Source organism: Vicugna pacos, chromosome 25 (genome assembly GCF_048564905.1).
Source record: "Vicugna pacos chromosome 25, VicPac4, whole genome shotgun sequence".
NCBI lineage: Eukaryota > Metazoa > Chordata > Mammalia > Artiodactyla > Camelidae > Vicugna > Vicugna pacos.
This window is the reverse complement of record NC_133011.1, coordinates 37,886,442-37,912,783: the sequence shown is the minus strand read 5'-3', so window position 1 is coordinate 37,912,783 and position 26,342 is coordinate 37,886,442. Positions and strand designations below refer to the sequence as shown.

Genomic DNA, 26,342 nt, shown 5'->3' with positions numbered 1-26,342 from the left:
CTCTACAGGAGGGGAGACCAGCCTGCTGTCCCAGGCACAGCAGCATCTGAAACTCCTTTTGAGGAATTTTCTTCACAGAGGTTTGGGAGGGCCCAGGCACCGCCCCACCCCACCTCGCCTGTGCCCGAACACAGAATTTGGCAGTGGGCGCCCTCACCTCGCTCCCAGCCCCCTGGGCACCTGGCAGACGAGCCCCCTACCTGGGCGCTAACGGAGGAAACAGCGTGGTGGTCACCCCTTCAGCAGCAGACTTATTTTCGCAAACAAAACTCCCCAGGAAGCCCAAGCTATCACTCTGAACTTATTCCTGATTCAGCGAGCTTCAGTAGAACACCTGCTGCATGCCAGGCCTGGGCCACAAGGGGACAGTGACAGGAAGACACCAGGCAGCTCTGCGGGCACGAGCCAAGGGCGGCAGTGTCCGGTACCTCCATGAGAAAAGCAAAACGCATCTCATACTCCGACATGCCCTCAGGAGCCGGGGGTTGTTAACATCCCCAGGTCTCTGGGTTGGGGGAAACAGAGGCACAATTGGAACAGTGACTGCAGAAAAGAATCAGTGCAACGAAGGAACTCCGGGGTGACGCCCAGGTATGCACCCCAAAGGCCGAGTGCAAGGACTCAGACCAAGCCTTGCTCACGAATACACCGCAGCTCCTCTCAGGAAGCCAAAGATGGAAGCAGCCCAGATGATTATCAGCTGGTCCAAGGACAAGCAAAGCACAGTCCATCCTGCAGCGGAATACTCTTCAGCCGTAGGAAGGAGTGAAGCCTGACCCAGGCGACCATACCAGCACTACACAGACTGCCCCGGGAAAGGAAGTTATCTCACATAACAGGAAGAACACAGGGAATGTGAGCTCCGGGCACAGGTCCATCAAAGCTCCAGCTGTACTTCTCTGAGATTCTTCCCCACCCTCATTCTGGTGTGGGCTTCGCTCATGGTCACAAAAAGGCTGCCTGTTCCTCCAGGGACAGGAGAAAGAACAGAACCCACAAGGCCACCTCTGGTCACCTTTCACTGGCCTAAATCAGCCTACTCTTGCCCACCCCTGAACCAGTCACTGGCTAGGAGGAAGGGCAGGTGATCTGTGATTGGTCAGAGGGTTGCACTGTAAAACCCCAACCCAGCCGCTCAGAAAGGTCCTGGGAGCTCAGAGCCATCACTGTCTGGAAGCCTGGCCAGAGCCTCAGAAATCTGTCCACCTGTGGCATCACTCAGCCGCCTGCCATGGCTCCCCACATTGCCTGCAGAGCAGAGCCAAAACTTGTGAGCATGACTCCCACCTGCGTTCCTAGATTATTTCATCCTTACGATGACCCTGAAAAGTCAGTACACCTATTCCCCTCACTCTAGAGATGAGGAAACTGAGGCACAGAGAGGTTAGGTTACATGCCCAAGGCCACACAGCAGAGAAATGGTGGAGCCAGGATTCACATCCAAACAGCTGGCCCAGAACTTCCCTCCCTTCCCACACTGCCTGCATTCTGGCCACTCCTTCCTTGAACTGCCACAGCCCAGCCTCCTCTCCCTGCTAGTAATGACTTTCCCTCCGCCACCCACCAGCTTGCTCCCCCTCTGTCTTCACAGACAACCAATTCAAATGTTACCTCCTCTGAGAAGCCTTCCTGGGCTCCTTCTCTGGAGAAGCAGGGACCTGGAAGCCTGGGGCCAAGACTCAGGTCTGTCCCTGGCTTGCTGGGTGACCTCTGAGCCTCTGAGGACTCACCTGTGAAATGGGTTTGGTGACAGGGCTGGGAACACCATGTGGAGGGTGCCCTGAAGCCGCCTGCATCCCCTGCCCTCTCTCTGGCCAGAACAAGCTCGAGGCCTTGCTCCTGCATCTGGAGTTTCCGCTGACAGCCCCAGTGTAAACAGATGGAGGAGGCGCGGGAGAAGTGTCAGCCGGCCTTAAACAAACCTGCTCCGCCGGAGATACGGAGCAGGCCAGCAGACGCCGGGGGCTCTGGCTGGAAGGATTGAAGTGAGATTTAAACAGGATTTGATTCACAAAAAGGAAAAAATAATTATCCACAAGGCCCTGGACACGGAAATGTCTTTCCTCGAATGGATGGAGGGATGCAGGGATGGAGGGAGGGAGGGAGGGAGGGATGGATGGATGGATGGATGGATGGATGGATAGATGGATGGAAAGAGATGGTGCCCAACTGAGTCTAAGGTCTGGCAGTAGCGAATTGTCAGCCAGGGTCTAGGTTGGAAACTGGAAGCTGAGAAGGCTGATAGACCAATGTCCGCTCCGACCAGCATCTCCGTGTACTGGTGGGAACCAAGGCTGACCCAGAGAGAGTTACCCCTAGCTGGACATCAGAATCGCTGGGGAGCTCTTTGAAACGCTGGTGCCCAGGCTCCTACCTAGACCACTGAAGTCAGTCTCTCCAGGCCCAGCCTGGGCACCTGTATTTGATCAAAGCTCCCAGGCTGACACACCCTCTGATACACTCTCACACTTAGCCCCATGCAGCCACGCGCTGGGCCCCAAGACACATCTGTTTTCTCACTTGCTCCTCACCGCAGCACCAAACACTGCTGTCCTCACTGTGCAGATGGGGACACTAGGCACGTGGTGACTAGTGACGTGCCTCAGGTAGGAGAGGGCAGGGCTAGGATTAGAACCCAAATCTGTCATCCCCAAATGTCTCCATCACCTCATTCTGAGTCTCCATCCCAGTTTCTCCAACCCCCTGGGGAACCAGGCTCAGGACAGAAATCGGCCTGAGAAAGAGGGTCCAGAGCGTGGGGGCAGACAGGAACCCCCCCCCCCAGCTAACTCAGCCTGTCCTGGCTCTGACCCTCCAACTCCCTGTGTGACTTCGGGGGCTGGACCACACTCCAGCTCTAACCTGCAGGGGGCTTCAGATCCCTGAAGGCTCAGGCCGACCCTCATGGCGAGAACACTTTCCCACCCAAATCCGGGGGTTTGTAGATCCACTGAGACCACCCAGGACCCCAGATCCAGAGCCCTGAGTCAGAGGATGTCTGGCAGGCCTCCTGGCTAAAAGAACGGAAGTTTCAAAGAATCTCCTCTCTTGGAGCATGTTTTTGAATTACCCGACTGCCTACCTGCCCACACGCACAGGTGCCTGGAGGAGGCAGGAGCTAGGCCAGTGGCCCCCACCCAGGGGTCCCTTCTGTGGATGGAGAGAGCCACCCCCACTTCCCCACCCATGCCATGCGCAGCCCGCCCCCTCCCCAGACGCCTACAGGTGGAACACAGAGTAGCCACTGGCTTCCAGACATAGGGCCCCTTGCAACCCAGCCCCCACCTTGCTCCTGCCCTGGTGACAAGAGGTCCCACCCAGAACTGACCATTAGCGGTGCCTCCCAGCCTGGCCCCTGCTCCTCCAGCTCCCACCCCAACTCCTATCCAGGAGACCCCACCTCCATCCCACCTGCCGCCCAGGGCCCACTGGCAGTCGGGGCTGGGAACCGGCTCTCAGGGGCTGCCTGGGGTCCACAGAGCCCCGGGCTCTGCCCATCCCTAGACTACAGCCTGAGGCAAAGGTGGAAGTGGGGTTCTGGACCCCTCTCCCATGGCTTCCAGGGCAGCCCCCTTCTCCGTTTCATGTCATGGGGTCTCCGTGTAATTTCTTCAGACAAAACATTCTGCTGCTTAAAGCTTTGGAGGATGGTGGGTTTGGATCAGCTCCCAGCTCCCTTCCCACCAGGGGTGGGGGTGATGTGGTCTGATCTGTCACCAAAGGGTCCTGATGCCGCAGGTCCCTGAGACCCCACCTTCCCAGCGGCCCTCCTGTCCCCAGGCAGCAGAGGAGAGCCTGGTGGTTGTGAGATGTTCCTGAGTCAGGCCGGCTCCCCCTGCAGCCTTGTGGGGTTGGGGAGCAGGTGTGGTATGGGAGGAGGCTCTCCTTTATTTGCAGCAAATGCAGTCCTAATTGCTCCTCCAAGTTCCGGGTCCTGGTGCAGGGCCGCTGGACGGGCTCCGCCTGTGCGCAGCAAACCCCAGCTGCTGCTGCTGCCTCGGTCCCCGCCTTAACCGTCACTCCACCACCAGCAGCACTGCCATTATCACGTCCAGTTGCATCTGTGGCTTTGTTGGCCCATTTCCCTGCCAGATCCAAGGCTCTCGCACCCGCCACAGAGCAGGGCCCGAAGTGCAGGGTCTGGGACAAGCACCCAGTGTGGACACTCGGCTCATGTCCTGAGAGCTGGCAGGGGCGGGGCCGGGGCCCTGAGTCCCCCTCGTCAGAAGCATAGCAGACCAACCTTCATTCCTTCCACTGACCTGCCCAGGGTCACCCTGGCGGGGCGGCAAAGCTGCCGTCCTGACAGCCTGAAACAGGCCTTGGCCGGCACCCCGGCTCTCCTGCCCTCCCACAAGCTTCAACCCACGCCCAACCCCTCCCACCCATCTAAACACCTTCTAGGTCTGGCCTCTGTCCTCCTGACGGGCCTTGTAAGCAGGAAGTAGCCAGCAGGCCTGTCCAGGCCGGTCCCAGACACCACCAGCTCCGTGGGAGAAAGAGGAGGGCTTGGAAGGGCCCTGGATGGAATCCACACCTCCCCATTTTTCATCGGAAAGAGAAACCTCCCACGGGCAGGGACAGGGCAGGGCACAGAACCCACAGGGCTGTCTGTGATGTGTGAAGACCTTTCTTAAGAGGTGCCAGAGTCAGATGGTGGCAGCACATGTACCCAAGCTGGGTGGCCAGCCAGTGACTGAGACCTGGTCACACTCTGAGCCCACATCCTAGTCACAGGCTGAACTCCGACCTTGCTCATGGACTAAGGTTGGCCCTTGTCACAGACTGAGCCCTGACCCTGGTCATTACTGAGCCTTGGCCCTGGTCCCACTCTAAGCCTGACCCATATGGCCCCACGAGCTGTCAGGCAGAAGGCTCACTGTCCCTTCCTCGAGGTAAGAAAGCCGAGGTCCAGAGCCACGGGGCCCCAGCCCTGCCCCCCGCAGCCGGTCAGCCGCCGAGCTGGGACCTGAGCCAGGTCCGGGGCCCTGAGTCTGGCACTGTCTCCCTTTCACCAAAGCTTCTGAGGGCCTGGCAAGGGCCCTGGAGGCGCCACATGAGGGAGAGGGCAGCCTTGCCAGGGCAAGTGCCCTGGGGCTGGGGGAAGAGAGGGCCCACCTCCAGCACTGACAGGGGACAGCGCTTGGCAGGGCCGGGGCGCTGAGCTCCCCTGGAGGCCTCTGAGAAGACAGCTCAGGACAGAACAGACCTACCTGGGGGCAGGTACTTCCTTAGTGGGGGCTGACCTCACGCTGCCCTCCGTCAGCAAGGCCAGGGATTCCGGGCTGACAAAAAGCAGATGTCCCACCACCAGGGCAGACCCCACGCGCCCCGGGTCAGTTCTCTGTAAGATGCAGGAGACAGTCGGATCCACAGCTGCTCCTGTGAACCTTCTGGGGGCGATTTTCCAAAACCAGTAAATGCATATGCCGTCTATTACGTGACGCCCTCACGGGGTCAGGGGCAGCCCCACTCCACCAAACACAAAGGGAAGCACCAGGCTCACGCTGAGCAGGACACGTGAAGACCCCACTAGCCTCCGGTAGTTCCGGCCACTTGATACAGCTGCGGGGGTTTGAGTCAAGCTCACCTGCGTGCTTTCCCATCTCAGAGCAGTTTGGTCTCCAAGATTCTGGACAGGGAGAGAGGCTCTGGGGACACGTGGAGTCTGACCTGCCCCTCTGCCCAGCTGCCCGTTGGCTGGAGCCCGCCTTCTCCTAGTGCCCTCCCCGCCCACAAAACCAGAGGACTGGCACCAGCGTTCCGGAAAGCCACCATCCTGGCCAACAGAAACAGCATCCCTCCTCCCATTCCCACCAGCTGCCCGCTCCTCGGGGCAGTGGGCAGTGAGGGGGAGGCGGGCCTTCGCGGACTGGGACCCTGACATCCTCCCATCACCCTCAGCAGGGCTTCATCCCCACTGCCCAGATGGACAGACCACAGTCAGGAAGGAGTCCGGTGGGTCATGTCCAGGGCTCCCTTGGGAGGCAGGGGCCGACCCAGGCTCCCGCTGCCCCCTGTGCTTCTTCAGCCGCAGGAGAGACTCAGTGCGGAGAAGTCTGGGGGCCACATCCCCTAGTGCCTGATTCTAATCCTGGCTCCCCCGCCCAGTAGCCGGGAGGCCTCAGGTCCCTGCACTCTCTGAGCCTTTTTCCCCTCCTAGAAGAGGGAAGGTGGTGCTAATGATGCTCCCACCCCGCCCCATCCCCTTCGCCAGCAGGAGAGGCAGGGTGAGCGGCCCTAAAACCCAGCAAGAATCAGGGGAAGCTGCAGCGGGAGAGAATGAGGTCAGCCACTAGGAAGAGCATCCTGTTTGTCAGAGGGACAGAGCACACCCTGGACGGCTCTGGGCAAGTCTGCAGAGGCAGGAAAGGGGCCCAGGTGTCTGCAACAGGGCCACACCAGCCTGGGGCCCTGCCTTGCCTGCCCACTTTTAAAATGAGTGGGCACTGGCATTTATTGAGCTCCTACTGTGTACCCTCATAGACCCTGAGCATCAAGACGGAGAAACACGTAAGATTCTGGCCCCGTCAGAGAGGAGCTAAACATCCAGTTACAGACAGATGTGGCCTAGGAAAGTCGAGACAAGTGACCCAGGTCCAGGCTGCCCTCAGAATTCAGGACTGAGAGAAACCATTCAAGACAGGCTTCATGGAAGAGGTGGCCTTGAGGCTAGGGTAGATCTGGATCTAGAGAGAAGTGCGAGAGCATTCAAGGTGGGGAGGTCAGTCGGGGCGGGGGTGTGGAGGTGGCAAGGAGCTTGGCTTCCCCCAGAGAGTGGGGAGAGGCCTCGGGGAGCATCTTCTGTCACAGGACAGCGGGTGGAGCCTGGGCAGGGCCCATCCCAGAAACTTTAACCCAGACTCTTAGAAGTAATAACACCTTAGAAATTTGGAACCACAGAATCTTAGAATCGGCGATGTTTAGAGTCTGGGGTCTCTGTGTCCCCTTCCTCAGAGGTCATCGGTCTTCCTGCCCACCCAAGGCTGACCCCCCACAGCAGCTCTGGAATGTGTCCATCCAGGCTCTGTTTCAGTCACTTACGGGGACGGGGAGCTCACTGCCTTCTGTGCGGGGCAGTGGACGGAGTTGTGCAGAGACCAGCAGCTCTGCAGCAGTGTCCCCACAAGGGCCCTACCCCTCGCCAGCCCTGCTCCCACTGCAGGGTCAGGGAGGCAGCCCCGGCGTCCAGGGCCACCCCCCTGAGGCCTGCAGAGCAGACAGAGACAGACAAGGCTATTCTGGTCCCATGGGCCGTGCAGAGGCCGGGAAGGGCTGAAATAGAAAGCAGGTCCCAAGCCCTGCGGGGTATGTGGCCGGCTCTTGACCTGAGTGGGCCGGCCTAGCTCTGCCGAGGGAGCCGCCGCCCAGCCCAGGCCAGGGCAGCTGTCAGTGGTTGGCCTGCATCTCCAGGCTTAGGCTGTCAGCTGCCTGAGGACAGGGTCCTGGACCGGGGAGAGACCCAGAACCAGCATCCCCACACCCTGGGTGTGCAGTACTTGCCACTGTGCCTGGGGCATGGGTTCCCGATGCTTCTGCAGAGGAAGCAGATCCAACTCCTCAGGGCAACTCCGGGGATCTGCGGGCCCGGCTGGCTGCCTAGGCTCAGACCCCAGCTCCACCCCTCCCCAGCTGCATGACCTCGGGCCTCTGGCTCCGCTCCATCACACAAGGACGGTAACAAGGGTGCCTCCGTGGAGGGTTGTTTGGGAAAGTGCTCCACCCCGAGCCTGGCACGTCGCACCTGCTCAATAAATGCAGCTTTTACTCCTGTGCGTCGTCACCGGTGCTCGACTGGCCGACCCCCTAGACATGCGTTTTCAAGCCACAGGCCATGACCCAGCAGTGGGTCAGTTTAGTGGGGTCACAACTGGCCTGTTCTGCATCCCAGCGCCCAGGCCTTAAGGAGAAATAAGCAGGCCCACACCCCACGTCCCCACGCCGCAATGCCAGTGGGGACAGCGCTCACACGGGCGGCCCGCCAGAGCCCTCCCAGCCCGAGCCAAGCGTCCAGAGGAGGCCACGTGGGAGGGGGTGCAGCTCAGGCCCCAGAGAGCCCGCCTTTCGCCCTCTCCCTCGTGACCAAGTCATCCCAGCAGCCCCCACACTGGACAGACCCGGAGGCTCTGCCCGCTCCTCGGCCCCGGGTGCAGACAGTCCTGAGGTGGTGGGAGCAGCCACGGCCCCGCCCCGGAGCCCCCTGGTCCCCGTCCTGGCTCCTTGGGGGCAGCCGTGTGAGCCCAGGGGAGGCAAGGGCTCCCCTATCCTCTCTGCCCCCGGGGAACCCACCATTCCCCTCTGTCTCCCAAGGGGGCACTCAGTGTGCATCCCTGCCCCACCTGGCCAGTCACAGGTGAGTGACAAGGGGCACACCTACCCAGACTCTGGGGAGGCTCCGAAGGGCTGAAGCAGCAGCTGAGTTTGGAGTGCCAAGCCCCACTCCTGCCCTCAGTGCGCTTACCTGTAAGAGGCAGGGCTACCTCAGTGGGCTCCACAGCCAAGCCAGGCAAAGCAGGTGCAAGTCGCAGGAGGGCCAGGGGGCCGGTGACAGGCTCCTGCTCCTCAGCCGGGAGGACCTAATGCCACCCAGGTGAGCTCTTCCTGTTTGGAAAGGCTTCCTCCTCCCGCTGTCACGGCCCAGCCTGGACACATGTAAGCAAGTGGCACACACGCCTCCCAAAGGGACTTGATGCTAACCAGGAGGCTGGGGAGGGGCATGTCCGTGAATCTGCGTGTGCACATCCATATGTCATGTGTGTGTGCCAGTGTGTGTGTACGTGTGTGCAGGAGTGTACACCAGTGTGAGTGTGCACCATGTGTGCCTGTGTGTATACACGCCCATGTATGCATCGACATATGTGTGCAGGGGTGTGTGTGTTCACCTGTGCGCACGCACCTGTGTATGTTATGCATGTGATATGTGTATGTGCATGTGTGTGCATACACGCCAATGCATGTATAAGCAAGTAGGGGCCAGAGCAGGGCTGACTGTGGTGTCTGTGCGCATAGGGATGGGAGGAAAGTGGACACGTATTTCAGGGCTGAGATGTGGAGGAAATGTGCTGCGGGCTTGAGAGGTCAGCCTGGTCCCAACTTCAGCCAGCTGCTCTCTGGCTGCAGGACTTGCTCAGTGGCCTCGTCCTGGCCCCAGTTTCCACATCTGTAAAGTGGGATCACACTTGCACTTGCCTTTCAGGGCTGTTGTGAAAATGAGGTGATGCATGTGGAACCCCTGAAACAGCATTTTGGGTAGAGCTCGCGGTGTAACCCTTCTGGGGTGTGAATGATGCTCTGACTTTCTTTCCCTGAGACCTGCTCCCTGGAACCATGGCTCCTCGAGTCCTGCAAGGTCTGCTGACAAGGCTTCCTCCTCCAGCACTCCCTCCTGGGTTTTATCCACCCTTTGAAGACCTGGGGCTTCCCCTCGGCCTCCTCATGGGTGCGAAGCACCCCGTACCTCCCTGTCATTCCTGTTGCTCCGCGGGGACTCTGCCAGGTCCACAGCAGCACCAGAAGTCTACCTTGCTTCCCACGCTAAGCTTGCCAAGGACCGGGGCCGCAGTCCCAAGGACCCACGAGGAAGGCCGTTCTCAGTCTGACGCTGAGTTGAACAGGAGGTTAAACAGCCCTTTCCTGGTCACTCAGGCGGCCCAAGTGTGTGTTGCCACACGGAAGCCCAGGCCCTGCTCCCGCCAGCATCTGCAGTGATCCGGTCACTGTGTGGCTTTAAGCAAGACTCTGTCCCTCTCTGGGCCTCAATTTCTCCACCTGTGAAAGTTGAAGGTGGCATAAGATGAGCTCTGAGGAGCTCCTAAGTGACAAATGGGGCACAGAAGAGTGGCCCAGGGAACTGCGGGGACAAAGCTCACGGTCAATGGTCCCAGCAGTCACCCCTGGGTGGGTCCCCAGAGCTTCAGAGCAAGTTCCCACCATAACTCTGCCCAAGGCCCGTGCTAGGTGCCCTGGACGTTTCCACACAAGCAGCTTGTAGCCCGGTTCTGGTTGTCTGGCCCGAACTGGTCCTGCTCCTTTTAGGACACAGAGGTGGGGGGGAAGGTGGGCATCTTTGAGCCCAGCCCCTGCTCACTCATGTCTCGAAAATTCTGCCCCAGCTGAGCCTCATTCATCCTCCAGGAAGCCCACCCTGGTTTCTCCGGCTCCCCCAGTGGCTGCTGTGGGCCCAGGGTGAGTCCCCCGCTGCGGTCTGCCTCCACACACCCGCTGGGGATGAGTGTTCCTGTGAAGCAGCCTGCCTGATGCGGCAGGACTGGGTGCTTCCTGAGAGGAGGGGGCTTTCACAGGCCACGCTGTCCACACTTTGGAGGGAGATGCTGAGGGTCAGAGCACATAAGTGAGTGGTCCAGCCAGCCTCGAACCCAGGGCTGCCCAAAGGCCCCTCCAACCCAGACACACAGGGTCACTTCTCCCCAGGGCAGGGAAAGGTTCTGCCCACCTGGGCCTCCCTGTGGGTGCCGGGCCCTGCCAGTGAGTCCAGAACACAGGAGGGGGCACGTGGCCACTGACCCCTTAGGAAGGGCCACCTGCCCAGCCCCAGCTGCTGTCTTTCCTCTCAGGATCACCCCTTCAGGAGCAGAGTCCTTCCCCAGAGCGGGCCTGCATCCGGCCCCTGCAGGCCCCTCCGCCCAGCTGCTCCCGGGGCGGACGGCGCACGTGTAGCCAGGGTCCCAGCGTGTTTACGTCCTCGTGTGGTGCTGTGATGAGGGAGGACGGGTGAGGTCTAGAGCTGAAGCACCAGGACGGGGACAGGACCCACCTGGCTGTCACCTAGGGTCCCCTGCTGCCCCTCGGTCCCCCTCAGCTGCTCTACTGCTTTTGTGGTTCAGCCCCTCAGAATGGCAGTCCCCACCATGGTCTGCGCATCCTGGAAATACCACTGTGGAATTTCACCATGCAACCACGAGGGTCAGGGGGCTTCTGTGGGCTCAGCGAGGGCTCTCCTCCTGGCTGGGCTCCAAGAGGGCAGCCCCACCCTAAACTGCTCCAGTCAGACCCTCTGGAAGGGGTCTTGACCCCTGACCAAGCCAACATCTGACCTCTGACCCCAGACACAGGCAGCCTGGCCTGACCCAGCCTGTGGAGGAGACAGGGTAAAATTGTCCGTGTACCCTTGTCTCCACCGAGGGCCACAGGGGGTCACCTCAAGCCTCACAGGCTCCAGCACCTCCCAGCCCAGGATCGCTGGGTCCTACAGAGAAAAGCCCCCTGGGGGAGGGGTGCTCCTCGGAAGTCCACGGTGCCCGCTGTGTTCTGGAGAATCCCTGAGATTTCTTAGGGAACCAGCCTTCCTGTGCCAGACTAGAGCCCCGTGGCCCTCAGAGTGGGCACGAGGCCTGGCCAGGCCTACCAGTGACTCAGCGGTCGTCAGATCATAAAATTTGAGCCTCAGATGCCTCGGCCCTCCACCCCCACATCCTGGCTGCCTCCAGGCCACCCCCACACAGAAACAACATGGAATCCACATTCCCCCCAGCTAGACCCTGGCTGCTCCTGCCTTGCTGGCTGGAGCAAGGATATGGATGGGCCAGAGGCTCCTGTGCCTCTCTGGGTCTCAGTGTCCCCTTCTGGGACAGATAAGACAGTGTTCTAAGGAGATGATGGCAGCCTGTGGGCTCAGTCCTGCATCCCTGGGCAGCCTGGTTGCAGGGAACAGGGAGGCTGCTCCAAGTACTACCCTCCCCCAGAATCTTCAATGGCTCCCCACTGCCCTCAGGATCAAGTCCCCAATCTGGTCTGCACAGGGGCAGCTATGAGCCAGTGTGGAAGTCCCCTGCTCACTCTCAGCTTCATGGCTCATTCCTGCCCTCCACTCACGAGGACCCTGCTGTGCAGTTCCCAATGCCAGATGGCCTCCCTCCCTCTGTCCATCCAGGCTGCCTACTTCCTGTTACCCCTGCCTCTGCCTGAGCTGTGCGGCCCCTCCCGTGGCCTTCCTGACCACGCTGCCCCAGCAGGCTGCCCAGGGCCCTGCAGCACCCCTGCTCCCTCCTGTTGGTGCATTGCCACCATGTCCCTCACCAGACTCAGAGCTCGGAAGCCCAGGGCCTGTCTTGGGCAGTCGTCTGTGTGTCCTCAGTGGCCAGCCCGGGGCCAGCTCAGCAGGTGCTGGGTCAAGGGGCACCGGATGATTCAGCCGCATGCGTGGGAAGGGGCACAGGGCCAGGAGACCAGAGGTGGCACTTGGGCAGGGAGCAGCACATCACAGATCTGGCCCTGAGCCCTCCCTGACCTTGACCCCAAAGCCTCAACAAGCCTCCACCCCGGGCAGGGCACCTGCGGAGGGATGTCCCTCACAGCCGCTGCCTGGAGCCGGCCTTGGCCAGGGAGGTTTACGGCTCGCTGCCCCACGCCCGGCCCTTGTCTTTCCCATACCGCCCCCTCCAACCCATGTGTCCCTACAGAGCCGCCAGCACTCAGAGGTTATGTACGATCACATGTAGCCCCAGCTTGGTGCCGGCCCCACAAACACGCTCAGGCTCACATGAGCCCCTGTGAAGCCACATCCACCCCCAGGGACTCGCACGGTTGGGCACAAACGGAGGCCCAGACACGGCGTGCACGTGCGCGGGTGCTCGGTCAAGGCAGGCACACACGGGCACCCCAGGGCCAGAACAGGCAAACGGAACTGGAGAGCAGTGCGGGGGGCCGGGACCTGTACGGGGCCGCCAGGGCGGCCAGAGGCAGTTCACCACGCCTGTGTCCCCTCCCAGGCAGAAAACCGGGTCTGCGTGTGCCCCCACCGCCCACAGCACACACGCGGCACATGAGTGCCAGCCCAGGCAGTCTCCCCAGACAGGGCACTGCGGGGACAGAGAGCCAGGGCTGGGGCCACCGTCCTTCCCCCTTCCCCTCCCCCTTCCTAGGTGGTAGGGTTCTGGCTCCACCCCCCACCTCACACCTGCCCCGCCCCCACCCCCTCACACCACCACCCCCACCCCCCCGTCAATGCCTCAGTTTCCTCTTTAGCCTGGGCGGAGCTGTAGACTCCACTGCCCATAGGTTCCCTCCCCCAGGGCCCTGGAACCAAGTTCCTCAAGGGGCCGGCGGAGGCGGGAGGAAGCCTGCCCCGCCCCCACCCCCACCCCCCCCACCCCACCCCCCGCTGCCTTTGCCCAAAAGGAGTCCCAAGCACGGGCCTGACGTCAGGCCCCAGGAAGGCGCGGTCCAGGCTGGCCATCGGAGTAAGTGGCCCGCAGAGCTGCAGCGGGAGGCCATCTCCTCTCCAGCCGTGGTGAGTCCCCCTCGGCGGGCCAGACCTCCCCTCCCAGGACACTGGGTGTCCTCACTCCTCAGCGGGGCAGGAAGAGGTTGCAGGACAGAGAAAGACAGGGGCAGGAGAGCGCTCGGAGCCTGAAAGGGGTTTGATGTCTCGCTGTGCAAGGAACCATTGCACAGATGGGAAAACTGAGATTGAGGGTGAGGGCTGTGTTGGGGGTGGGGAGAGCTCCTGCTGCCCTGAGCCCCATCTGTGCTGCTGGATCCACAGCCCCCTTCCCTGGAACTCGTTCACTCATCATTCATTCAACACTCCTACTGGGCATCTGCTGGGGGCTGCCTTTCCCCACCTGTCAAGGCATGAGGGTGGCCCCAGAGGCCAGGCCAGGAAAGGGGTTGGGGGACCCCAGAGGCATTTGATGAGCTCTGGGACCTCGGCCACCAGCATCCCCCAAGCTGGGGCAGGGCTGAGGGTTGGGGGATTCGTGGGGACAGGCTCCAAGCAGGGTGGCCTCCTGTCATCCCGCAGCTCAGGTCTTAAGCCCCAGCCCCAGCCCTTCCCCCAGCCTTGTAGAGATGGAGAAACTGAGGCCCAGGGCGGCCAGCCCACCCAGCCCTCAGTGTGGACCTGTCACTGCACTGCCCTGCCTGGCCCCCGCTGGCACTGACCGCCCTGTGAGAAGGCAGCAAGGACAGGGTCCCGAGGGGGAGGGCGGGTTGGGAACTGGCCTGTGGCCAGGGTGCCGGGCAGGACAGACAGGGAGCAGCTGTGCGTCCTGGGGCCAGACTGGGAACGGAAGGGACTGAAGGGGTGGTGGCAGTGGCTCACAGCCCTCAGGCAGGCGGCTGGCCCTACACATTGGCCCCACCCATTGGCCCCCATATTCTTCTGCCAACATCTGGTCACTCCCAACCAGAGAGTCACCCAGGGTGCCACCTCCCCTCGCAGCTGTGTGGCCATGGACAAGTCGCTGGCCCCCTCTGAGCCTCAGCAAAAGCAAGATCTGCTGGTTCCCAGCCCCCAGTGTGTGGGGGAGGGGTTGGTCTCATTTTGTCCTGGGGTAACCTGATGTGATGCGGGGGGTCTCAGCACTCCCACTTTACAGGTGAGGAAGCTCAGGCTTGAAGAGGCCAAAGGTGGTCTCTCAAAATCATTTGTTTATTTATTCAGCCGCAGCCCTGAAAGGCCAGCCCAGGTCCTGGCCCTCGAGGCATCGCCAGTCCAGTAGGGGAAAAACAAGAAACAGGAAAGAAATAAATACGAAGCTGTCAGGTGTTGGAAGGGCTGCAAGGGAAAGAAAGCAGGTGGAAGTCAAGGGTATGCAGGGAGCTGGGCCATCCAGGAGGGCCTCCTTGAGGAGGTGGCGCTGGGGCCTGAAGAACACCAACAGCTAGCACCACACCCAGGCCACCCCATAGGCCTCTCAGGGTGCCCTGAACACAGAAGCCTGCTTCCTGCCTCAGGGCCCACGCTGTGCTCTTCCCAGTGCCTGAAACACTGTTCCCCTAGACCCTCCTAAGGGCCCTCCTGCTCCTGACCGGCCAAAGTTGCCCCCTCTGCCACTTCCAGCCCACTTCCCCGACCCTGCCCCCAGCTGCAAGCTCCGTGAGCTGGAGCTACATCTGCCTGGGACCCTTCGTGCCCCCAGCACTGGGGTTCAGGGCCAGATCTGATGCCTCCAAAGCATGTGGTCCTAACTGTTCCCAGGACCCTGGATGTGTGGCGTGGGGCAAGCGGCCAGCCCCCGGACCTTTGAGTCCTTCTCTGCACAGTGGGCCATGGTAAACATTCAGTGGCCTGGTGCAGGCGAGAGGGTCCTTGGGGCAGAGTTCGAATCCCAGCTCGTCCACCCCCATCTGGCTGACCCCAGGCATGTTACTTAACCTCCCTGTGCCTCAGTTCCCCCGCAGGCAAGATGGGGCCAGTGACACTGGCATGAGGGCGTCTTGGGAGGAGGCAGTGAGACCCTGGAGGGGTCATTTTGGAGACAACCCGTGAACTGTGGCATTGCGGCTCTGCCCCCGTGGAGGGGTGTCCAGGGGCCCAGGGAGGACTGTGTGGGGTCGGGGGGGACTGTGGGCACCAGGGGCCTTCGACAGGTGACATGGCAGAAGCGGCACATCAGGCCGAGGGAACCACAGCCCAGACGCTGTGGACCAGGCTGAGGGCCATAGGGCAGAAGCAGCCGTGGAAGCCACTGCGCTGCCCCCGGGAGGCCGGGTGGGGCCGGCGGGCTCTGCTGCGCACCAGCTGTGGCCCTCGAGGCGAGGTGCGGGGTGAACCAGGCTGGCAGGGAGCACTGCCTAGCACCAGGCAGGAGCCCCATATGTGGCAATGTCTGCGGCTGCCTGCCCCAGAGAAGCTTGCGTTGCCATCAGAGCCAAGATCTCAGCCAAGGGCTCTCAGATGGTAAAACGTGAGGCTGGGTTACGTGGGGTGGAGCCCAGGTGCTCAACCTAGGTCCACGAGTGTCCCCTCTCCAGGGGCTAGGCGGAAGAGCCCTGGCCAGGGTGGGGACCTCGACTCCGCTGGTGCCACTTGGGACCTGCTGGGCGACCAGGGCCAGTCTGGTCCCCTTGCGGAGCCCGGGTCGGGGCTCAGTAAGGGCCCAGCTGTCCCTGGATGGAACAAACAGAGGCTCAGATTGGCCAAAGTCAGCAGGCGATGTTCTAAAGCAGATGCTGTGAAGTCAAGAATAATCAGGATAATTAACATGCAGGTGGTTCCCCCAGTAATGGCTATTTGGGGCTTGGAAGGCCGTGAGGGTCACCCCGTCGAGGGCACGGGCATATCCAGGTGCTCTGTGTACCCAGAATCTGCGCGCAAACCCCAGGTCCAGAAATGTTGACCCCAGCCCGGTCCTGCCCCTGCCTGGGTCTGGAGCCGGTGGACCTGCCTTTGATTCCCAGCTCCGAGTTCATGCTGTGTGTCCTAAAGCATGTCACTCACCTCTCTGGGCCTCTACTTCTCCTATAAAACCCAGGATTATTATGTGGATGCAGAGTTCCTGGCAGGGTGGCTGGTCCCCAGCAGATGCCCCAGGCACCTTCGAAGGGGAAAGGCTGGGCCTGTCCTCCATGCCTGTCCCTCCTGGCTCCTGATATGGGAGCTTCAGATGAACCTGGGATCTTGGGATAAACTCCCAGGCTGTTGCCCAGGGCTGAGGTCGGGCTCTCTGGCTGCCCTGGTATCATATTAGCAGCCAAGCTGTGGGATTGGCATCTGCCAGGCAGCTGGGCAGCCACAGAGAACACACAGGGATGGCGGGATGGGTTCAAGAGAAGCCAAGGAGATGTTAGGATGCACCCTCACCTGCAAAGGCAGGGCGGTCAGCGCGGCCGGCACCCCCCAGCCGTCCGTGGGCAAGTACTGGCGCCCTGAGGCTCCGGGTCTTGGCCTGTGCACCTGGGCACACAGCAAGGACCCCAAAGCTGCGAGGGAGGTAGCCGGGCATGACCTCCCACTCTGGGTGTGGAGAATTGGTGTGGCCACCAGGCTGGACAGAGAGGGGGCCCAAAGTGGGGCAGGGTCAAGTGACTTTGGGAAAGACGCTCATCCTCCCCTCCGGGAAGATTCCCTGGGTTTGGGAGCTTGGCAGAAGTTCTGAGAAGCCCTGCACTGAGCGCTTGGGGTGACCCGGGCCTCTCCGCAGAGGTGGGCGGCAGACCCGGGCAGGCCTCGTTCCGGCGGGAAGCCAGGGGCCTCGGGCATGGCTGTTTCTGCTCCTTCTGTGTGGGGGCGTCTGCAGGCGTTTCCCCACCAGTACCTCTAGCTGTCCTGCCGACTTCACTTATGAGCTCAGTCACTCGTTCATTCGACAAATAGCATGCGCAGCATCACAGGCGAAGGAACTGAGGCTCTGAGACAAACACCAGTGATGAGCACCAAGGGTCGGGGGAGGGGGCGGGGACAACACGGCCAGACGTGCTGTGCGATTGGGTGGGCTTCCAGGAGGAGGTGTCAGCCCTGCTAGGCTGGGAGGACTGGTGGGGAGTGAGGGCGGAGCTGAGGGCAGAAGCCAGTTCCAGGCTGGGCTTGGGACACTGGGTGGGCTACGAAGGGGCTGGGCCACCTGTGGAGGCCCCAAGTGCCTGAGCGGGCCTCGCCCCACAGGCTCTGCTGGGCTTGCTCAGGGGTTCACTCAGCCAGAGAGAAAGATGGATGCCACTCTGTGCCTCGCTGTTCCGGGAGCTGCAGACGGGAGCTCAGTCCCACCCCCACCAGGCCCACCCAAGATGCTCACAGTCTGGTGGGGGAGGCACCGTGGGCTGGTCCCAGGCTGGAGGAAGCACAGGGTGCAGGGCGAGGAACACCCAGGAGAGACACCAAACCAGTCACGGAGGAAAGAGACGTCTTCCCGAGGAGCTGAGGCTTGGGGGGGGGTCCTAAAAATAGGCAGGAGAGGGAGGGGGCGGGAGCAGCCTGGGCGCAGGCACAGCAGTTGGAGGGCACCTGGAGCTTCCTCACTCAGAAGGGCTCCCCCAGCCCGGCTCAGAGCCTCAGGCTTTTCCCAGGGAAGACTCCTGCCCCGGTGGCCCCACCCCTGAAGGCTGGTTGTAACCAGACGCCAGGGGGGAGGCGTATGAGGAAGACGGAGATATCCTTCACCCACCACGCCTCCCCTAGAGGGTCTTGGAGCTCCAGGCCTGCGCATCTGGAGGGGTCAGGGGAAAAAGGCTGCCCTCCACGGACCATACAGAGCACCCTGCTGGGGCCCTGCCCCACCTCTCCACCTCTGGCCATACCTGCACCAGGTGTTCTATCTCAGCTAAGGCCCACGACAGCCCTGTGGCTGTCCCCAGTTCACAAGCAAAGATACTGAGGTTTAGAGAGGACACCTGCACTGTCAGAATTCTCACTCCAAGGCCAGGCGGGGCAAGGTCCCAGGCTAGTTGCTGAAGCTCTCTGTCTCTCCATCTGGCATCCTCACTCATAAAATACGGATCTTCCCCCTCCACAATGATAGGAGGGTCCAGATGTCTCTCCCCAGTTCCTTCTCACTGCAGGGCCCCCGGGAAAGGGGCAGAGAAAGCAGGCATATTCCAAGCCATGCCAAACAGAGAGGCCAGGGGCTACGCGGTGGTCTAGCCTGGCAGGTAGCAAGTTCTCCACCCTCCGAGTGCAAGCTGGGCCTTTACACAGTCATTCACTCACCCATTTGACGTTTACTGAATGTGAGCGTGCCAGCCTCTCCTCCCAAAACTCACAGGCTGGTGGGGGAGGCCTGTGAGGGCACAGAAGTGGCAGCAAATCTACCTGAAGCAATCAGCGAGGGCTCTCTGAAGGAAGAAGCATCTGAACTGAAGAAAGCTGACAGGTGAATAGGAGGGTACAGCCAATTATTTTAGTCACAAGTGACAGAAACTCTACTCAAAGTAACTTAAGTCAAAGAGGAAGGTAACCCGCAAGTCCCAGAATATTGGTTCCAGGCGAGGCTGGACCCGGGCCCTGAATCGCCCTGTCAGGACTGTGTCCCTCCTCCTGTGGACTTCTTCTAGAGGAACACAGCCATCAGCAGCTTGAGTCTCACATCCAACCAGCTTGGGAAACCCACGAAAGAGCTGCCAGCAGAAGTCCCAGCCACGGGCAGAGGGGGCCGCTTGCCGGGGTGCCCCACCCTCCCCCAGAAGCAAGGCCCTGGCTGTGGGCTCATGCGAGGCAGACCTGGGTTCAAGTCCTGGCCTGTCCCTCCCAGAGCCGCAGTTTCCTCCGAGAGAACAGAAGAGGCCAGGAGCTGGTGAGGAGGGCCCGGTGCGCAGCACCCAGCTCTGCACAGAAGCGATGCCATGGGTCTGCTTGGAGGCTGCAGAAAGGAGGTGTTCTTGTTCCATCACTTTCCAGGCAGGGAAACTGAGGCTCAGGGAGGTTAATCAACACCCCGGGTGACCAGTGACCAGTGGGGGCCAGCCCCCAGCCCGCACCTCCGCTGGTGACTGTTACTGTTTGAACGCTCCCCACAACACTCCCCACCCCCCGCTGTCACCCGCTGTGGCATTCCACACCGCCCTGAGCCCCTGCTTCCCTTGGAAGCATGGACAGGCCCGGCCTGGGGCAGCACGCAGGGGCGCAGGGGCCCTGGGTGTGGACAGCGGGAGGAGAGGGCGGAGAGGGTCGGCAGGAGCACAGGGTGCTGAGAGCGTGGACAGGGTAGGGGGGCACCTGGCTGAAGGGCTGGGGGCCCAGCAGGAGGGCACACGCTTGACCCAAAGGATTCAGGGGGGTGGGGAGTCCGTCCCAGGGTGCATCGGGGAGCCCAGGAGCTCAGGCAGGGGAGCCCACTGGGAAGCCGAGGCGGAGCAGGGGGTTCCTCCCTGAGGCTGTGGGGGGTGCGGGCTGCTCCGCCCACAGCCTCCCAGCCCATCTCCCTCCCTGCCTCAGAGAGGGGAGGGCCGCGGATGGTTGATTCGGGAGGCCCACCTCCACAGGCTGAGCACAGGGTCCAGAGTCTCACTGTTTGAGTTCCTCATCTTTCAGAACCAAAGGGATCCTGAGCAGATGCCCAGAGAATGGTCCTTTGAGAATCAGATCCATGGTTGTCATTGTGAGAGGCAGGGCAGAGGGCCAGGCCTGCTGGGGATGGGGTGAGTGGGGGGGTGGCGGCAGTCCTGTCACACAGACAGAAGCTGAGAGATCAGACTCAGCAGAGAGCAGAGGGGAAGGGATGGCGGGTGAGGAAGTCAGGGCTGAGGGACCAGGCTGCGGCCAGGCCCCGGGTTCAGTGCGACAGACACCAAGGGTCATCATGTTCCTGGACTGTGGCTCAGTGTGTGACCAGGGCTGGCGCCCAGTGGGCGCCTGAGATCAGGCGCAGACTCCCGGAGCTGAGAACCAGCATGTGCTTTGCGGACATCCTCTGTTCTTACCTGTCTAGCTTCTGGGGTGTCCTGCGTGCACATCTCCCTGCTCTGGGGCCCCCCGAGGCCTGCAGTGCTGGCCTGGAACCCCCAGAACCTTCAGCGAGCTGCTGGCCAGCGTGCGAGGCTGCCCTTGGGGAGCTTCCTGGGTGGGCAGGCTCCCCCGGGCCAGCGTCATCCTGGGACCATCTCCCCAGAGGAAGCGCTCTGCGATGTTTATGATTTGTCTCCGACTGTGACACTAATACAGATCTCGTGCAGATGGAAAACTGAAAAGCACGTGGAAGGAAATTCAAAACCATTATTTGCTGTGTGTCTGGGGCCAGCTCCTCGCTCCCTGGCCCCTTCCTCCCTGGTTTGCCGAGGCGTCATGTTTCTCGTAGTAGAGAAGCGGCACGCTGGGAGGCGTCCCCGTCCCTCCAAGGGAATATCTGGGACCCTGCTGCCCACGGCCCCGCGGTGCCAGCCTCGTCGCCTCCCCTCGCTGCCCCCTCGCGCCCACAGAAGGTCTCTGTCCCAGATGTCCCTCTGACTTCCTACGTCCCCGGGCTGCCGTTTGACATACACACCCACCATCCCTGTGCGTTAGGGCTGAGGACACTGAGCAGAGGGCGCCCCCCCGGGAGCTGAGGCCTGGACACACCTGTGCCGGAGGTGGCTCAGCGGCCGGGCACAGGCCCGGGCAGCACCTGACCCCTCCCCGCAGCCTCGAGTGAGGGCAGACTCCCAAGGCAGAGGCTCTGCTGGTGCTGACCTCTCTGAGCGGGAGGAGGGAGGCAGCCACGTGCCCTGCCTGGGCCTCCCTCCAGGCCAGGCTGGGACCCGAACTTCAGCTAGCAAGAGCTCCCCTGCTGTGCCCACCCAGCCGGGCTGGGCATTTTGTCCCCAGCCCCCAGCAGGCAGGGCTTCCACAGGGTGCCTGTTGCCTGAGGCCAGGGGGAGTAGGCAGGGCAGACACCTCACTTCCCTCAGTCACCAGGAAAAGGGGGGTCTTCCCTCCCCCTGCAGGTTGGGGAGGGCGCGCTCTGCCCCTGGGATGTCCCACATGCCCTCCACTCCTCCCTGCTTCCCCCGAAGCCTTCTCCTTTCTCCTGAAAAAGCCAGAAATGTCCTTATTTGGAGGATCTGCCTGGCCCAGGGTGGGGGTGGGAGTCTGTTAACCCTTCATTTATAAACAAAGGGATAAATCTCCACAAGCTAAACAGCTCAGCAGGAATAAAAACAAAGTGGACGGCCCCAGTCCAGCCCCCACCCCACCCCACCGAGGGCGGCCACCGGGCTGGGCCCGGCAGGAAGCACGGAGTTTATTTAACTTACACCCGCCCTGCTGCTGCCGGGGCTGGGCGCCAGGCCCCTGGCCCAGTGAGCCAGCCCTCGTGGGCCTCCGAGACAGCAAAGGTGGCAGCCTCTCAGAGCTGGGAAGAAACTGGGGTGGCCAGGGGACTGACTCCCGCTCCCCACATCCCAGCTCCTTGGGCAAGGTCCCATTTGAGGATCCTCGCCCCGGGCATTGACCTGGTGCCAGCCTTGGAGGAGGTGAGAACCAATGGGTGTCCTGGAGGACAGGGCTGTGAGGTATGCGTGTGGGGTCAGTGGTCTGGGGTGACCATGGGCCGGGCTCTGTCCGAGCAGAACTGTGGTGTTTGGGCGCTGCTGCTGTGCTCAGCTAATCCTCCCAGCGGCTCTGCAGTTCCAGTGGTATAGATTAGGACATGAGGCACAGAGAGGTTAAGTGACTTGCCTGATGTTGCACAGCAAGTAAGGGAGGACCTGGAATTAGAGCCTGGACTCAAACACCCCACACTTGGCCCATCATCTTATTTGTGCCACACCAGTCGCCTTTGTCTTCTCTCAGTCCTGATGATCATCTTGCAAGGCTTTTCACCTCCTGCGTCAGAGAGGCGTGGGCTCAGAGCCCTAGCATTCTGCCAAAGCTCCACACTGGCAAGTGCCAGGGCTGGGCCGGGCAAAGGCACGAAGGCAGGAATGTTGGGGTGCTCGGTGGACAGATGAGCCAGGTGGGGTTCAGCCTCCGGGCAGGGCTCCAATAACCCCAGGCTAACCCCGTCTCCTTCCTTCCAGGCCCAGGGTGCACGCTGGCCACTGTCATGCCCTCCGCTTCTCCCACAGGGCCCTCAGCCATGGCAGCCCCCAATGCCACGGTGGCGGGGGTGATGTGGGCCAACAACAGCATGTCAGAAATGTCCCTGTTCCACCGGTTTGCCCTGCTGGACGAGGAGCTGCATGCTGCCTTCCCGGGCCTGTGGCTGGTGCTGATGGCAGTGCATGGCGTCATCTTCCTGGCGGGGCTGGTGCTCAACGGGCTGGCGCTGTACGTCTTCGGCTGCCGCACCCGGGCCAAGACGCCGTCGGTCACTTACACCATCAACCTGGTGGTGACCGACCTGTTGGTGGGGCTGTCCCTGCCCACGCGCTTCGCTGTCTTCTACGGTGCCCGCGGCTGTCTGCGCTGCGCCCTCCCGCACGTCTTCAGCTACTTCCTCAACATGCACTGCTCCATCCTCTTCCTCACCTGCATCTGCGTGGACCGCTACCTGGCCATCGTGCAGCCCGAGGGCTCCCGCCGCTGGCGCCAGCCTGCCTGTGCCAGGGCCGTGTGCGCCTTCGTATGGCTGGCTGCCAGCATCGTGACCCTGTCCGTGCTGAGCGTGACGGCCACCGGCGGGCCCTGCTGCCGAGTCCTCGCGCTGACCGTCCTGGAATTCCTGCTGCCGCTGCTGGTCATCAGCATGTTCACGGGCCGCATCCTGTGCGCGCTGTCACGGCCGGGCCTGCTGCGCCAGGGCCGCCAGCGCCGCGTGCGGGCCATGCAGCTGCTGCTCACCGTGCTTGTCATCTTCCTCGTCTGCTTCACGCCCTTCCATGCCCGCCAGGTGGCCGTGGAGCTGTGGCCCGACGTGCCGCCCCACACTAGCCTCGTGGCCTATCACGTGGCCGTGACCCTCAGCAGCCTCAACAGCTGCATGGACCCCATCGTCTACTGCTTCGTCACCAGCAGCTTCCAGGCCACCGTCCGGGGCCTCTTCCGTGGGCGTGGAGTGGAGTGCGAGCCCAGCAGCTGTGACGTGGTCAGCATGCACAGGAGCTCCAAGGGCTCAGGCCACCATCACATCCTCGGAGCCAGACCTCGAGCCCTCACGCAGACCCTGGCTAATGGGCCTGAGGCTTAGTCAGCAGGACTCTGCAAGGGGGCCGTGGGCCAGGACTAATCTGGGTGTACCAGGCCAGGGACGGCACAGACATCTGCTCGACCCAGGTAGCAACTTGGGTCCACTTTGATCAATTGGTGATGGCTGCCGGGTGCACTGCCTGGAGATTGATTAGCAATGTCTGCCAAGGGCTCCAGAGAGTGCATGGTGGCCTGAATGCTGATTACTTGACACCCCTAGGGTATATTGTGGCCATTGAAAACTCAGAGGGGTAGCCAGGAGCTGCTTCTCACTTGGACCATTCTAATCCCAGAAGAGGTTCCTCAGAAACAGGGACAAAGGTTTGGTAGGCTCTGGGAATTTCAAAGAGGGCTGAAAAGATGACCTGAAGAGGCCCCCTCCCCACCCCACCCCCATCTCCCTCCCGACAGAGAAGAACAAGGACAGAATGGAAACGTCAGGGGACACTGATGTTACCTTAGCAGACATGACGGGTTCACGTCTGCAGGATCCCCTCTGGAGGCACCTGTGCATCTCACAAGACGACAGCATGACACCATGGAGTGCTTTGCCGTAAGCGCAGTGGTATCTGGGCTGACACTTCTACAAAGGAGAGGCTGTTTTTCGCCCATTCACCACACAGGGAAGGTTGTTGGGGGTGCTGAGGGTCACGTACAGGTGCCACGGCTGGGCAACGACCAAGTCAGAATAAAACCCAGCCCTACCTCCTCCAATGCCTCCATGCTTGCCCCAGGGAGACTGCTCAGCTCTTCCCAAAGCCCCCCATTTCAGGAACCATCTCAGAATACCCTGCCTGCTTCCCCTGAAGGGCGCTAGGGCTCACAGCCCCATCCTGTGGATGAGAAACCAAGAAAAAAGACATAGCAACTTGAACCCTGGCCTGCTGATCCAAGGCCACTGGCTCCCCGCCTCCACAGAGCCCTGTGTTCTCCTGCTGGCCTGGCTCATCACGCTTCCGGGCCTTTCCTGGGAAGGGAGCATTTCTCTGGCTTGGGCCTCTGGTCACCTTCTCTGAGCTGGACTCAGATTTCTTCTGTCGATCTTCCAAGCCCCTGTGAGCCCTTTCTGGATTGTTGTAAGAGGGGAGGGTGCCTGTTGCGCGAGAGGAGTGCTGGGCATCCCGGGCACCTCCAGCCACCAGGCTCCACCCTCATACGTGGCCAACGCCACTGATGCAGGTGAGATGGGATCTGGGCCCAGTTTGCCCTTTGTCTACAGAGAAAATTCCTACATGCTCAGTGGCTCCAGGCAGAGTTCCCTGTCCCCCAAGTTCAGGGCCCTGGAGTGAGGCCTGGATGAGACGCAGGAAATCCATTTATATCCTCATATTACAGAAGACAAAACTGAGGCTCAGAGAGGGAAGGGACCTTGCCAGGGTCACAGTGTGAGTACTGCAAGAACAGCACTGTCTGCAAACTACAGCTGGAGCCCCACGGGGTCAGCGTCTCTGGCCCCAGGACCTTGTGGGCTGGCCGGGCAGGGATGCTGGAGCCCAAGGAAGTCCAAGCCTTGCTCAGATGGTGGTGGAGCCGGGCCCCCAGCCCAGGGCTGCTTCCTGGGCCTGGATGCTCAAGAAGCAGAGGGTGTGGCTGTCAGGATCAGGACCACCACCCTTGGAGCCTCCTCCCACCTCCCAGCTCAGAGAAGGCTGTGGCTCACCAAGGACCCAGAGCTGCACAGGGCAGAGGAGGAGCCTGGCTCTCAGGAAAGGAGGGCATGGAGCAACTGTGCCAAGAAGCCCAGAGCAACAGCAATACCAAGCCCGGGGAGCAGCAATAACGGTGGGTTTTCAGGCAGGAGCCTCCAGCAGAGCTCTGCCTCTCCCCAGCCTGCAAGCCGCCCCCCGGGGCCACCACGGAGCAGGGGAGGGAAGGTCAGTGTCAGGGGTTGGCCCCAGCCCAGGGTCAGCAGCCAGGCTCTCACTCTAATTTATTCTAAAGAGTGAGTGTCTGACACTAGCTGATTGCTGTGCTTGGGGATGGAGAGGTTGCAGTTTTTCTGAAAATCTCTTCCTCCTCTCTAAGGAGGGGTGACAGCATGGGGCTGGGCAAATGTTGATTGGGTCCCAGGTCTGCCTGGGTCTGCCTCATACGCATTGCAGCCTGAATCCCCACCACTGATGGAAGTAAGAGCCCAGCGGCCAGAACTGGGGTCCAGACCCAGGCTGCCCAAGCCCCCTCCCCTTGCCTACAGGTGAAATCCCACTCTCCCACCTGGGTTTCTCTGGGACTGGGAGAGTCTTGGGGATGAAGGACCCCACGAGAGCCTTCCACCACCCGAGCCTGGGAGGGGCAAGCTCACACCTCAGAAAGCCAAGTCTGATGGCCCCCCTGCAGAACCCTCCCTGGGTGGGCCTATTTCCCCCGCTCTCCACCCCACCCCCTCCTATCCTTGGCCTTGCAGCTGGTGAGCAGGGAGCTGGAGGCAAGGGGTTCACCCCACATGGCCCTGTCTGTGTCCCCATACTCCTCCGACACCTGCTCCCTCCTCCTGACGGCTGCCCCTCCCACTCGGGCCTCCTCTATCAGGGCACAGGCCCAGGAGGCTCCAGAGGCCGGACTGGGGCTGCCCCTGGTCCCACGGGGGCCAGGGTGTGAAGTCCCTGCACCTCCATCTGCAGAGCCTCCCTTCCCAGATTTTTGAAAACCCCGAGAGACGTAAGATGGTGTGTATATTTATATCTGATGTGAACATTTTCCTTAACGAGGCGTCCTCGTCCTGTTTACTCCCTTTGCGCCCTTGGCGCAGTGCCCTGGCTGGTGGGCAGGGGTCGCCGGGGGGCACTGAGCCAGGTGGGGGCCCACGCGTCCCCCCCGGCTCCACTCACCGTCCTGGCGGCAGTCAGGGGCTCCACGGGAAAGACTGTGGTTGTGGGTTCGTGGTTTTGCCCACTGCTGGGGGCAGGTGTAGGGGCCTCTGAAGGGTGAGGGTTGGAGGGGTGGGCATCGGTGATAGAGTTGTGGGCAGGGTGTGGGAGCAGTAGCTGGGGTAGGAGCACAGACCTGCAGAATGGTGGGTCCTGCCCGATCCTGGTCACAACTCTGCCTGCCCAGGGAGAGAACA

The 26,342-nt window shown here is 61.6% G+C and overlaps 1 protein-coding gene across 1 annotated transcript; it reads left to right on the top strand.

Annotated features, from left to right (window-relative positions):
- Positions 1–13,211: 13,211 nt before the first annotated feature.
- GPR20 (G protein-coupled receptor 20) lies at positions 13,212–23,279 on the top strand. Its single transcript, XM_006220291.4, has 2 exons — positions 13,212–13,249; positions 22,171–23,279. The coding sequence occupies exon 2, from the start codon at positions 22,197–22,199 to the stop codon at positions 23,277–23,279; it is 1,083 nt and encodes a 360-aa protein (XP_006220353.2). The 5' UTR covers positions 13,212–13,249; positions 22,171–22,196.
- The last annotated feature ends 3,063 nt before the right edge of the window (positions 23,280–26,342 follow it).